The sequence below is a fragment of the Amblyraja radiata genome, chromosome 29 (genome assembly GCF_010909765.2).
Source record: "Amblyraja radiata isolate CabotCenter1 chromosome 29, sAmbRad1.1.pri, whole genome shotgun sequence".
Taxonomy (NCBI): domain Eukaryota; kingdom Metazoa; phylum Chordata; class Chondrichthyes; order Rajiformes; family Rajidae; genus Amblyraja; species Amblyraja radiata.
In genome coordinates, this window is record NC_045984.1 from 29,901,621 (window position 1) to 29,916,415 (window position 14,795).

The 14,795-nt window shown below is 39.4% G+C and overlaps 1 protein-coding gene across 4 annotated transcripts in view; it reads left to right on the forward strand.

Annotated features, from left to right (window-relative positions):
• The window catches only part of marchf2 (membrane associated ring-CH-type finger 2), a 37,057-nt gene extending 23,413 nt beyond the window's left edge, over positions 1-13,644 (forward strand). For 2 of the 4 annotated variants that reach the window (XM_033047108.1, XM_033047109.1), the window contains exons 4-7: positions 43-238; positions 1,763-1,972; positions 3,510-3,560; positions 7,068-13,644. In XM_033047108.1, coding sequence (XP_032902999.1) covers positions 43-238; positions 1,763-1,972; positions 3,510-3,560; positions 7,068-7,220 — 610 coding nt within the window. In that variant the 3' untranslated portion in view covers positions 7,221-13,644. The remainder of the gene's footprint in view (positions 1-42; positions 239-1,762; positions 1,973-3,509; positions 3,561-7,067) is intronic. The other 2 variants (XM_033047110.1, XM_033047112.1) reach the window with 1 other exon arrangement.
• Positions 13,645-14,795: the final 1,151 nt, after the last annotated feature.

The window sequence follows — 14,795 nt, forward strand, 5'->3', positions numbered from 1 at the left end:
CAATGCAGCAGGTCTTAGCGAAATGTATCTGTTTACTTTCAGTGATGGACCAATTTGCCGGATATGTCATGAGGGCAACAACCTGGAATGTTTACTGTCACCTTGTGGGTGCACGGGAACACTCGGGGCCGTTCACAAAACCTGCCTGGAACGATGGCTCTCATCTTCTAATACCAGCTACTGTGAACTGTGCCAGACTGAGTTTCTGATTGAGCGTAAGCCTAGACCTTTGAGGGAGGTAGGTGTAGGAAAATGATAATATGATGCATTATTGTACCAACATTTCAAATGTTTTTATTGCTGATTTTACTGCAGATTCAAATTTGATTGTACATTACATTTTTGAGAGGTTTTATGAAGTATATCAGACTTGAAAGGACTAAATAAAAATGATGGTAGCAGGTAGGGCAGTGGTTTAACACATTCCCCACTCATTAAACTCAATTAGCAAGGTCTCAGTTTAGAGGTGATGATTTAATTATCTTGTTTGGATGGAAACTGTATCATCGTACCACAACCAGAGAGCAGTGCTGAACTACTATCTACCTCTTTGGTGATCATCGGACTATTCTTGATCGGACTTTGTTGGCTTTACCTTGCACTAATCGTTATTCCCTTATGTATCTGTACACTGTAAATGGCTCAATTGCATGTATAATCTTTCTGCTGACTAGATAGCATACAACACAAGCTTTTCACTGTACCTCAGCACACGTGACAATAAACTAAACTAAAAGGGAAAGGACCAATGTATAGTCTACTCCAACAATACTACTTGAGGTGGAGGAATTTTTATAAGTCCACAACAGCAATCTGTATGCATTACATTTAATTAAAATGGTGCAAGGGTGTTTCATGGACAAGTTGAAATTCTATCGTTTATCTCCTCCTTACAATAAAGGATACTTTGACTTTGACTACATTGTCTAAACCACTGAAAAATTACTCGGTCCTCTTGAAATGCATGTTTCAGATATGTGGCTACGATGCTCATTTTAAAATGAATTGTGTTCATTGAAAGCAGACTGCTATCAGTAATGTTCAAGAAGGAACTGCAGATGCTGGAAGATCGAAGATACACAAAAATGCTGGAGAAACTCAGCGGGTGCAGCAGCATCTATGGAGCGAAGGAAATAGGTGACGTTTCGGGCTGAAGTCTGAAGAAGGGTTTCGGCCCGAAACGTCACCTATTTCCTTTGCTCCATAGATGCTGCTGCACCCGCTGAGTTTCTCCAGCATTTTTGTGTACCTGCTATCAGTAATACAAGTTTTAAGATATTTCAAAGAAGGCTTCTTCAGCTATTTACCCATGGCAAAATCATTAACTCATAAACAACAGGTTTATGTTTTTCTTTCGGAACACCCATTGAAGCTTTCCTTCATCCATCCTAATTATTACCCAAGAGCTTTTTAAAAAAAAATTAGAAAAATGCTTTTGCCGTCAGTAATGACCGAAGAGGTGTGAATCTGTGGAATTCTCTCCCACAGAAGGCATTGGGGCCAATTCACTGGATGTTTTCAACAGAGTTAGATTTAGCTCTTGGGGTTAAAGGGATATGGGGGGAAAAGTAGGAATTGGGTACTGATTTTGGATGATCAGCCATGATCATATTGAATGGTGGTGCAGGCTCGAAGGGCCGAATGACCTACTCCTGCACCTATTTTCTATGTTTCTATGAAAGGTGTTTAACAAACCAAAAATTTTGTATGTGACTTGGGTTTACCCATATTTGACAGGTAATGGTTTTCTTGTGTTTTTCAGTGGCTGAGAGATCCAGGTCCAAGGAATGAGAAGAGGACATTATTTTGTGACATGATTTGCTTTCTGTTCATCACTCCGTTGGCAGCAATCTCTGGCTGGCTCTGCTTGCGAGGGGCACAGGATCATCTACAATTCAACAGCCGCCTAGAAGCAGTTGGCCTTATTGCACTCACTGTGGCACTTTTTACCATCTATGTCCTGTGGACACTGGTAAGCAGGAGTTAGATAAGGTGAAACATTACTGAGTCATTCCACAGTAGCTCGCTTCATTTCATCCGCTTTAATCTTTAGACTCCTGCCAGGTTAGAGGAAATAATTTCTCCCTTTCTCAGCTTTGTGTGTTTATTCAAAATACTCAACCTAAAATTCTTAAGGGGTTGGACAGGCTAGATGTAGGAAGATTGTTCCCGATGTTGGGGAAGTCCAGGACAAGGGGTCACAGTTTAAAGATAAAGGGGAAATCCTTTAGGACCGAGATGAGAAAAACATTTTTCACACAGAGAGTGGTGAATCTCTGGAACTCTCTGCCACAGAAGGTAGTTGAGACCAGTTCATTGGCTATATTTAAAAGGGAGTTAGATGTGGCCCTTGTGGCTAAAGGGATCAGAGGGTATGGAGAGAAGGCAGGTACAGGATACTGAGTTGGAGGATCTGCCATGATCATATTGAATGGTGGTGCAGGCTCGAAGGGCCGAATGGCCTACTCCTGCACCTATTTTATATGTTTCTATGATTATGAAGTATCATTCATAAACTATCATTCATTCATTATTTTAACATCTTTCTTACTGAACTTAATGCCCATTTTTGTTTATATTTTTAAGTCTGTTTTCCTTTCCCATGTACCACATTTTGGTGAGAGAATCAACAGGAAATCTTTTAAAGAATAAATTCCAGTTGCAAAAATTCAACATTTCAAAATGCAGTGTCCTATAAAAATACCAAATGGTTGGACAGAATATAAGTCTCTTTAGAGCCATCGAGTTGTACAGCACAGAGATTGGCCCGTTAGCCCAACTCGTCCATGTTGACTGTGATGCCAATCTATGCTAAATCTTCTTTTTCCTGCATTTGACCCATATCCCCATACTAACGTCCATGTTACCGTTATTATATTCCATTGAGAATAAACCCAGCCTATCTGTCGCTGCTTGTAATTCTAGGTAACATCCTGGTGAATCACTTTTGCATTTTTTCTAATGCTACCACTTACTTCCTGTGTAGAAAGGAACTGCAGATATTGGTTTACACCGAAGATAGAAACAAAATGCCGGAGTAACTCAGCAGGACAGGCAGCATCTCTGGATAGAAGGAATGGGTGACGTTTCGGGCCGAGACCCTTCTTCAGACTGAATGGGTCTCGGCCCGAAACGTCACCCATTCCTTCTATCCAGACATCCTTTCCGTAGTGTGGCAGCCAGAACTGTAAACAATACTCCGTGCAGCCTGACTAATGTTTTGTGAAACTCTAAAAATGACATCCCAAGTCAGTATCTTGGCCTACAAGGACTAACCATGCCAAATGCTCTCTTCGCTACCCTGTCCATCTGAGTCGCCATTTTCAGAGGGCTCTGAGCTTGCATCCCAAGTTCCCTCTGTAAACCAACACTCCTGAAGCACCAACTGTTTACTATATAGTTGTCCTGTTCGTATCTGACGTTCCAAAGTGCATAACCTGACAAGTCACACCTGTCACAACTCTGCCCAACTTTCCAACTGATCTTTCTACCTCTGCATCCTTTCACAGATGCCTTTGCTGTCTATCACTCTACCAATTTTTGTGTCATCAGCAGAGTTAGTAAGTAGCCTACCTACATTCTCATCCAAGTTGTGTAAATGAATGATAAAACAACAATGATCCCAGCACTGATCCCTGTGGTGCACTCTTGGTTACAGAATCCATTTAGTAAAAAACACCCTTGACCACTACCCTCTACGTTGAAAGATAATGTATGGAAATGGGCCCTTCAGCCCACTGAGTCCAGGGAGACCTTAGATCACCCGCTCTGTGATCAGATCAAGCGTTCTGTGGTCATTTGTCTCTGAATGATCTGATGGAAAGCTGGGAAATATGCTGGAAGAAATCTGAAAATCAAGATGACACCATGTTTTTAAATTGAGGATCTGCTGCAGAGTAAAAATAACAAAGCAGCACCAGTCACTGAGAAACGACCCAAGCAGCAGTAGACCCGGTTCAACGAGCAATTTATATCTTGAATCGGCTTTACTTTCAGTATGTTTACTTTGAAAATCTAGCTTGGGTCACCACTTCAAGCCTAATCAGCGATTTTCATATTAGTATTCTTTTAACCTAATTTTTGGGGAGGGGAAAAATAAAATTATAGTTGCGATAGTGAGGATTAATGGCATATAATATAACCATATAACAATTACAGCACGGAAACAGGCCATCTCGACCCTTCTAGTCCGTGCCGAACACGTATTCTCCCCTAGTCTCATATACCTGCGCTCAGACCATAACCCTCCATTCCTTTCCCGTCCATATAACTATCCAATTTATTTTTAAATGATAAAAACGAACCTGCCTCCACCACCTTCACTGGAAGCTCATTCCACACAGCCACCACTCTCTGAGTAAAGAAGATCCCCCTCATGTTACCCCTAAACTTCTGTCCCTTAATTCTCAAGTCATGTCCCCTTGTTTGAATCTTCCCTACTCTCAGTGGGGGAAAAGCTTATCCACATCAACTCTGTCTATTCCTCTCATCATTTTAAAGATCTCTATCAAGTCCCCCCTTAACCTTCTGCGCTCCAAAGAATAAAGCCCTAACTTGTTCAACCTTTCTCTGTAACTTAGTGATCCCTTCTGAATTCTATAAATTAAATGAGACTTCTAAATTGCTGAGGTGACTCTTGAGAGCAAAGTGCATATTTAATGACACTCATAAAATACATTGACAGACACGGGCTGATAAGTGCTGAAAATACTCGGTGGATCAGGCAGCACCCGTGGAAAAGTAATGAAAGGTCATTGACCTGAAATGTTAACTCTGCTTCATCCTCAGATGCTGTCTGACCAGGAAAGAATTTCCAACATTTTATTCTTATTTTAGATTTCCAGCATCTCTAATTTATTTTTGTATGTTAACCTAATGGATCTAGATCAGCACAGACAAACTTAGAAGTGCATCCTTTGATGGATTGATTCAAACAAAAATTTTAATTATAAAATTAATCGGGTTAATCTTGTTGACAATCACGGGCATAACCATGTGTAAGAAACAGCTGCAGATGCTGGTTTAAATCGAAGGTAGACACAAAATGCTGGAGTAACTCAGCGGGTGAGGCAGCTCTGGAGAGAAGGAATGGGTGACGTTTCGGGTCGAGACCCTTCTTCAGACTGAAGTCAGGGGAGTGGGCGGGACAAAGATAGAATGTAGTCGGAGACAGTAAGACCAGTGGGAGAACTGGGAATGGGAAGGGGAAGGGGAAGAGAAAGCAAGGGTTATCTGAAGTTAGAGAAGTCAATGTTCATACTGCTGGGGTGTAAACTACTCATGCGAAATATAAGATGCTGTTCCTCCAATTTGCGCTGGGCCTCACTCTAACAATGGAGGAGGCCCAGGGCAGAAAGTTCAGATTGGGAATGGGAGGGGGAGTTGAAGTGCTGAGCCACCGGGAGATCAGGTTGATGAAGACGGACTGAGCGGAGGGGTTTAGTGCAACGAATGCCGAGCCTGCGCTTGGTCTCACCGATGTAGAGAAGTTGACACCTGGAACAGCGGATACAGTAGATGAGGTTGGAGGAGGTGCAAGTGAACCTCTGCCTCACCTGGAAAGACTGTTTGGGTGCTTGGATGGAATCGAGGGGGGAGGTAAAGGGGTAGGTGTTGCATCTCCTGCGGTTGCAGGGGAAAGTACCTGGGGAAGGGGTGGTTTGGGTGGGAAGGGACGAGTTGACCAGGGAGTTTCGGAAGGGAACGGTCTCTGCGGAAAGCAGAAAGGGGTGGAGATGGGAAGATGTGGCCAGTAGTGGGATCCCGTTGGAGGTGGTGAAAATGTTGGAGGATTATATGCTGTATGCGACGGCTGATGGGGTGGAAGGTGAGGACATGGGGGACATAGAAACATAGAAAATAGGTGCAGGAGTAGGCCATTCGGCCCTTCGAGCCTGCACCGCCATTCAATATGATCATGGCTGATCATCCAACTCAGTATCCCATCCCTGCCTTCTCTCCATACCCCCTGATCCCTTTAGCCACAAGGGCCACATCTAACTCCCTCTTAAATATAGCCAATGAACTGGCCTCAACTACCTTCTGTGGCAGAGAATTCCACAGATTCACCACTCTCTGTATAAAAAATGATTTTCTCATCTCGGTCCTAAAAGACTACCCTCTTATCCTTAAACTGTGACCCCTAGTTCTGGACTTCCCCAACATCGGGAATAATCTTCCTGCATCTACCCTGTCCAACCCCTTAAGAATTTTGTAAGTTTCTATAAGATCCCCCCTCAATCTTCTAAATTCTAGTGTGTACAAGCCAAGTCTATCCAGTCTTTCTTCATATGAAAGTCCTGCCATCCCAGGAATCAGTCTGGTGAACCTTCTCTGTACTCCCTCTATGGCAAGAATGTCTTTCCTCAGATTCTGTCCTTGTTACGAATGGGGGGGGGGGGGGGGGGGGGGGGGGGGGGGGGGGGGAGGGAGAGAGAGTAAGAGCTGAGCTGCGGGATATCGAGGAGACCCTAGTGAGAGCCTCATCTATAATGGAAGAGGGGAACCCCTGTTTCCTAAAGAATGAGGACATCTCCAATGACCTGGTATAGAACACTTCATCCTAGGCGCAGATACGGCGTAGACAGAGGAATTGGGAGATGGGGGATAGAGTCTTTACAGGAAGCAGGGTGGGAAGAAGTGTACTCAAGATAGCTATGGGAGACAGTAGGTTTGTAGTAGTAGGTTTGTTGGTCAATAGTATTTTTCCTGTGATAGAAACGGTGAGATCTAGAAATGTTAGGGAGATGTCGGAGATGGTCCAAGTGAATTTGAGTGCATGATAGAAATTAGTGGTGAGGTTGACAAAGTCAGTGAGTTCTGCATGGGTGCAGGAGGTAGCACCAATGCAGTCGTTAATGTAGCAGGGGTAGAGTTCGGGGATATTTGTCAATATCCTACGGATATAACCATTGTCTGTGCACCATTTCTAAATGTCTGATTTGCACTAAGAATACAAAGCAGAAGTGTCTGCGAAGAAAAAGTGCAGGCTATGGAGAGTAGTGGAGCATGAAAGGGAAACAAAAGCGATATTTGTGAGATTGATACATGTTGATTTTTGTCCAAAGGTTTCATTCCGCTATCATTGCCAGCTTTACTCAGAATGGCGAAGGACAAACCAAAAAGTCCAACTGGTGACTGCAGACCATAGGAATATCACTCAACACTCTCTCCTCTCTTCAAAGCTTGTGAGGAAAGATTCCAGTGAAACAATTGTGTGAATTCACCGACACAACGAACCATAATGAAATGAAAATTCATTAAATCCACACGTCCTTGAAATGCGCTTAACTCCGGCAAGGAATGACAGAACAACGTTCAATTTAGACAAATACATGCAAGAGGCTAATTTAATTTGCGACACTCTCAGGAGCCAGTATATATGCACCTAGCATCTAAATGCAATCCCAATGAAGAGTAGGGTTCAGAGACTTTATCTCTACTCAATTGGACAGTAACTATTATCCCATTGTAAGGTTAAAATTTATGGAATGGAACAGTTGAAGTTTGAAATGCGACAATCAATTGTGGTAACATGTATAAAAATGACTTGTGTTAAAATGTGTTGATCTGCATTTGTTATGAACTGGAGGCAACAAAAAGATGTGCCCTCATCAATGCACAGTAACCAGATATTGGGTCGATCAGCACTAACCTGCATGGGTCTGGAGATCTATTTCTTGTAAAAATTGTTTATGAATAAAACGACAAAGCAGTGATCCAAGCCCTGGAGGAAATTGTCCTGCTGAGTTACTCCAGTACTGTGATCAAGCCCTGGAAGAAATTGGGAAAGTTAAATGCAGATGCAAAGGTGAATTATATGTATTTGAGATTTCCATGTCTGAAGAAAATGCAAAGTGAAGTGTTCTTTTACGTATACAGGATCTAATGCTCATCTTGTACATCAGTGAGTTGTGTAGAACTGATGTCACAGATTTGGTGCATATTAACACTAAAATGGCATTGGATTTTGGGAAGCTTTTTCTTGCTTTGGCAAATGACACTATTGAATACCAAAAAAATCTGCATGTTTTTAAAATCACATTTTGTGATGCATTTAGTAACAACGCAGTCAGCTTCCTACGCTCTTGGGCACAGTGCATCAGCAGAAAAGCTCACTTGATGGTATAACTTTTGAGGTCAACTTTGCAATATTCAAGCAGAATAATGTTTTCCATATGTGAGTAGAGGAAGTAAAGCAGTTCATAGTGGAGATTTGGACCTACGGTACTCATGAATGGCCTCAAGGGAGGAAGGTGTGCAGGACAGTTGTTCAAGACACACTTTTTGTATAATAGAACATTTGAACATTGGGTTACAAATTAATTTTATTTGGCTTGGGTTTTGGTACAGAATGAGTTAGGAAACAAATAGATTTCACCCGCTGATTTCCCTTTCTGTTTCATGGATGAACTACAGGGCTTTTTAGTGCTCTGTATATTGAAACCGGGCCATAATCGTGTTTTCTGCATCTCCCTTATGCTCTTCCACAATGGTGAATCAGATGGCGAAAGAACACTATATAGTTTATGAATGATTATTAGAGGCTTGTCTATAAAAAGTTAACAAACATACCACTTATTATTTTAATGTGGGTTTTTCATAGAATATTTGATGCACATTTTGAATATTTTAATGCAATTCCAAAATTATCTAAAGTTTAAATATTTGGAGAGACTGAAAAATATTAATTTAGTTATGTCATTTATTCTCTCTTTGATCTCGGAACTGAAATTGATGGCAGCGTACTAGTAAACCCTATTAGTTTATGCACAGCAACATAATAGAGGCGACCCTTAAATACAGTGGGGTGGGATAAGGTTATTAACATTCCTAGCAAGGGGCTGTATCACAATATTCCGTTACCTGAATCCGTGCTATCTGCGCATGCACCAAAAATAAATCCCAATTTTTTGGGAAGCGAGTTGTAAACTCTGCAAGGTCTAATTTCCACAACGTGAATGAGCGAAACACGAGAGTCACCTGTATTCTGTGTATCCCATTTCATGTTTGTTCCTGTGTTTGTGAATTATCTGTATTTAGAGCAACATGTAGAAAAGTAAACTGTCTTCGGCCCAGCATGTAAGCATCCGGCATAAAACACATTCTATATGAACTGGTGAATCCTCATTACAGACCCCACATCCCACCTTCTGGTTATCTCAGCCAACTTGCTGATCACCCTCCCTAAATAATATATATAAGTATATGCATTTAAGAACCTATCAGCTTAAAGCACTTGCACAAGAGAAAGTGTTAAATAAGAGAAAGTATTAAATAAGTGGAAAAACTATCAGTGCTGTTGAAAATGCACTTTCAGGTTTTTAGCATTATGGTCTTACTACGTTTCTAACATGTAATCTTGCAACCTATCTAAAACACAAGCCTGCTTTTATTTTAATGCAATTTGGCAAATTATGTATTGTTCCTATGGTCGTCATTGTTTTGAGAGTTTATGTTAGAATGTAACGTGGGCCTACAAAAAAAAAAGATTTTTGATTTTGAACTTCTGTTTGTGCGCCTATTTATAGCTTCAGAAAATGTGGCTAATTAAATTTAATTGGCCCGATAACTAAGATTTTTTAAAGTAGGTCCTCTCATATTATATTGCTATCCTAAACCACTTCACAGCCACAACCATTGGATTATTTTTTTGTGGCGGAGATTTACTACTCTTATTATCAAAGTGAATGGCAATTTTGCTCAACGGGATGTATAAACAGAAACCTGGGAAAAAAAAGACAAGCATTTAGGCGAAATAGAAAAGAAAGTATTGGATAAAAGATTGTGAATGCTACCTGTTTCTTTAAATTTTTATGTCTACTAGAACCGATAGTTAAAGTCTTGATTTACTTTATCATCTAAGCAAAAACACCACTAACTGTATAGCATTCAGTCAGTATTGCATTTGAAGTGGCAGACTAGAATGTAGATTCAAGTCAAGGGTTAGGGAGGGGGGTGGGTTGGGGAATACTTCACCCTTTAAACTTGACTCTTGAGTTGAGATATAACACCTGTCTTAAATATTTCCGTAAGAATTTTGCAATCTTCTGCTTTTTCGAACTAATCCTTTTAATCTGAACTAATATAGCATATATGAATAAAATCAAGCTATCAACTTTGAAAAAGAACTAATCCATTATTTTGTTTTGTGAACGAATTTGAAGTATGAGTAGAAACCTGCCCTGTTGAATGAAATATCAACCGTGAAAGATGCAGTGGTGTGCAGCAGCCTTTTCTCCGCTCATGTACAGAATCCTAGCATTGTAATCTGTTAATGGGTTTATTTTGTACATTTCAGGCTTGAAAAGCTGTTGTTTATTTTGCCTGCTGGCTCAATGAATTTTGCTGACTGGTGTAACGTGACTATCTTGTTGTAGGTACTCTATTTATAAGCATCTGACTGAGTTTAGACTTTGTTTTAAACTGTAGAATTAACTTGAGTTTATTTTTATTTTCACATATTGCATTACTTAGTGATACACTTGCGACCATGTGCTTTAATTTGCTTACTTTAATTCCCTTTTCTCAGTAATTGCTATGAATTGATCAAACCTGGTTTACTTCATAATTTTTATAAAATTGCATCCATATGTACTACAGAGGGAAAACTTTTTTTTAAATTTAATGCAGAAAATTGCAAAATATGACCATGTAGGTCCCCATTGAATCTTCTAATTGTTAACCCTAGAAGTGGAAAGGAATTTTGTTTCAGATGCAGTTTATCTACATTTGATCTGCACTTTTTAAAAATAGCTAATCCCTGTCCAAAGCCAGTTTGCAAAATATATATTTGCATGAATCAGTGTTCTCGTTCCCTTTCTTATTCATAGAATTAACAAATGAATTAAGTTTGATTTTTGTATTGTGTTTGGAGGTGTAGTGAGTTCGATGGTCTGACTTAATATAACTGGTTGAAAGTGAAGTTGGCAGAAATGTAAGAACTGTGTAACAGTGTGGGGAAATTAAGGTGAAAATGATGAATAATTTTGTGCCCTGATACTATGAAAGTAGCAACAATGTTTTTAGAAAGGTGGCTAGTGATCGTACACCAAGAAGGAAGTGGTCTCAATTAAGGCTCCTGATCAGTGTGTCCTGACTGCTGTTGATGAGTGCACATTTATTGATATCTCATGTGAAAAAAGAGATGGGTTTTTTTACAGTGCAACCTTACAACAAGATAATCTCATATTCACTTTATGAAAGATAGATGTGCGACATAGCATCAGAGGTTGACCACCAAGCTTGGAGCCCTTACCCCAGCCAGGTTTAGCCGCAGGAGAGTTGGGGAGAGTTTAGTTTTCCATTGTTTAAATACTAACCTTTGAAGAAACTGATCTATTCTGATCAATTATCAAGAATTTCAAAAATGTAATAACTAATGACCAAAGTGGCTTTGTGGCAAAAATCACGTTCAAAATTGTAGCAATCTGGTTGAGATGTGGTCATAGGTTTTGCACAAAGTTTCGGTTGATAAATTTGAGAAAAACAACAGAAGACTGACAGTTGTTAAAAACTAAAGTAGTTTCTTTGTGAGAATGGAACATAACTTTTTCTAATTTTACAGAAATAAATAACCTTTTTACTTTTAAGATCCTCCTTATCTAATATCTTTTTGATTATTTATTCAAAGATTTAAAGCATAATTGATGCACAGATGTTTATGCCACTATTTTTAAAACTCTACTTTTATCCCCTGGTCATTATACTGTTAAATGGGTAATATTAATGCACACCGTTGTTCCATTCGCTCTTTCTAGATTACTTCCACTTATTGATTGGTTGTCAATCCAAAATCCAAAAAACAGTTTCCGCTCTTGATCTTGGTATGATTCTTTATTTTGATATGTCAATTTGCCTCTCTAATCTGTGCTAATATTCACTCATTGGAGGAAGGTCTGGATTTAATTTTATGAATGTTATATAATGTACTGTAAAGTGATACCGTTTTGTGAACTTGGCTATTTGAATATTTCTTAAAACTCGACATTTCCAAGGACTAGAATAGGATATGTAACATGTTTACAACAGTTATATATACCTTTGTTAAAATATTCTATGTTGTCGAGAGCAAGATTACAAACACAGATTAATGGAGCCATGTGCTATTTTGGCAACTTTGGATTCTAAATTAATTCTATTATGTGCACCTAATTGATTTATCTGTGTATGTTTTTAATTTCTTAGTATCCCAAAAAATAGGATTTATTTCTAAAAGGACTCGGCATCTGGCTGAACCAAGACCTTTAGGTCCCACCACTTGCTGGATCACTTGTGCGATATTAAGAACTGCCAATACCTGAAATAAAAACCGAAATGCCTAGGAACAATCAGCAGTACTGGCAAAGGGTTATCGACCTAAAACATTTTTCATTCCACAGATGCTGCCTGACTGTTTCTAGCATTGCTGTTTTTGTTATCGGCTTCTAGCGGCGCTGCATTTTAAGTCTCAATGTCTAAATTGAAAAAGAGCAGTTACTGAGTTTCTTGCTTCTTAACACTGTCCCTGCTGCTGTTGCACAAGTATAAACATTGGCTGGCTCAGTTATGTAATGATCAAACAATCGACTAAAAGCCACTGTAGGGCTCTTGTGTCTAATAAATAATGGCTAATTTAATAAAATGGAAGAACATTATACAAACAGCAAGTTAAATCACAGAGAAATAATTGATGAGGTGAAATTTTTAATAAGATCTTTTACCTTTAAAGCACCTTTGAATTTGCACAAAGAGAAGAAATCATTAGTTAGAATCTCTCATTGGGGAGTTGTTTGTATTTTAGCCCAATTGCCATGATGCACTGAATTTTAACTCCCAATACAAAGTTTTGGTCATTAATCCTTGAAAGAAATCCCGCTTATATCAATCTATGATGTATCAAACTAGTTCCCTCTTCTATAATGTATGTATCATTTTGATGTATCAAAATAGTACCTGTCATATTTTAGGAAACTGAAGGCATTTTTTAATTCAGTACTTAAGTGGGCTTTTGTTAGTTCCGTTGTATGAGGAACAAGACTGGCAATTGGAGGGTGCCTAAAAATCCTCCCTAAACCTGAAGTGTTTTATGATGACACTCTAAAATGACTTGAACAGCTCTTGTGTGTACTGATTTAGTGGTGGATAACATTTTGTCATTGTGGAGTAAATTCCAGTTAAGAATTGAAACTGTTCAGTAATTGTTTCTTCCTCTTTGGACCATCTCTTGAAAAAGTTGGGGGGAAAAACGTACTATAACAACACACTAACTTATGCAATAGTGGTTCATCCATTTATTTCAAGATGTTTGATTTTGAGCTATGTTTTTGAAAATACTGTACCAAGCTCTTTACTGAAAGGATGTTTTGCATGGAAATGGATTGAGGTTTTCAACACCTCATCGAGTGTAAAGTTCCTGTGTTTTTTTTTGTCCAAATGGTAGTTAATTGCTCTATACATTGCTAATGTCATTATTCTTTGAATGTATAATGTTTTAACTATCTTGTTTGCAGTTGCTTTATATTGTAAATATATATCCAGTCATTGTATTCTCTTATCTCAATTATTATATACCTTTGGCTGATTTGTCTTCATTCCATTTTATAAATAAGATACTTGTACTCGCAATTCAATTTAGAACATTGAATAAACCTTATCCAGACACCATTCTGTTGATGAGTTTCTTACTGTAACTTTGTTAAAACATATATCAAATTTATATATTTTGTTATTAAAGCTACACAAACATATATAAAGTACACAACAAAGTCCTGTAAACCCTCGCATCAGTCTGAAGAAGGGTTTCGGCCCGAAACGTTGCCTATTTCCTTCGCTCCATAGATGCTTCTGCACCTGCTGAGTTTCTCCTGCATTTTTGTCTACCTCCTGTAAACCAAAAGTGGTTTTAAACTTGACATGCATTGTTGCCAGCTCGATCAATAGTTAAAATGCTGGATATTCCTGAGATAACTGAATTAGAATTGGGTGAGAGTAATTCTCCTGATTTGTTCTGTCTCTGCCTGGATAGAGTACACGCGGCTACTAACTGGCAAAAAATTTGCTGGATAGACACAAAGTGCTGGAGTGACTTAGAAGGTCAGGCCCTTAATCAGTCCCGACCTGAAACGTCACCCAGCCTTTTTCTCCAGACATGTTGCCAGACCTGTTGAATTACTCTTGGACTTTGTTTCTATCTTTGGTATAAACCTGCATCTGCAGTTCCTCGTTTCTAAAAAAAGATATTGTTGGGTTTGGCACTGACTCCTGTTTACTTGGCCTGTCTGGGAGTGCATTTGTAAACTGCCCATTTGGTTCACCTGTCAGAGAGCAAACATTCTGTGGGAAACACAAAGTGCTGATGGAACTCAGCTGGTCAGGCTGCACGGAATGGACTGGTGACATCATTTTTGGGTCCATTTTTGGTGATGAACAGAATAGATTGAGATTGATTGGGTGGTAATCGGCAAATTGGATTTGTCCTTTTTTTATTAGGGAGGGCACACCTGGGTAGTTTTCCATATTGTCAGGTAGATTATAACAATATTGGAGAAGCATGGTTTGCAGCACACAATGGAGTACAAGTCTTCAATAATGATGCCAGAATGTTTCCTGGGCCCAGAGGCTTTGCAGTATCTACTGTTCACATCAACTTCTTTATCACAGAGTGAATCAAATTGGCTGAAGACTGGTTTGTTTGAAAGTGGAGATCTCTGGGTGAACACTGGTGGGAATACCTCTTTTTTTTCGCACTTGCCTGCTGAACCCCAACCATTGTTCATGGTTTCGTTCTCTTGGTACTCTTTAACCAAAACTACTCC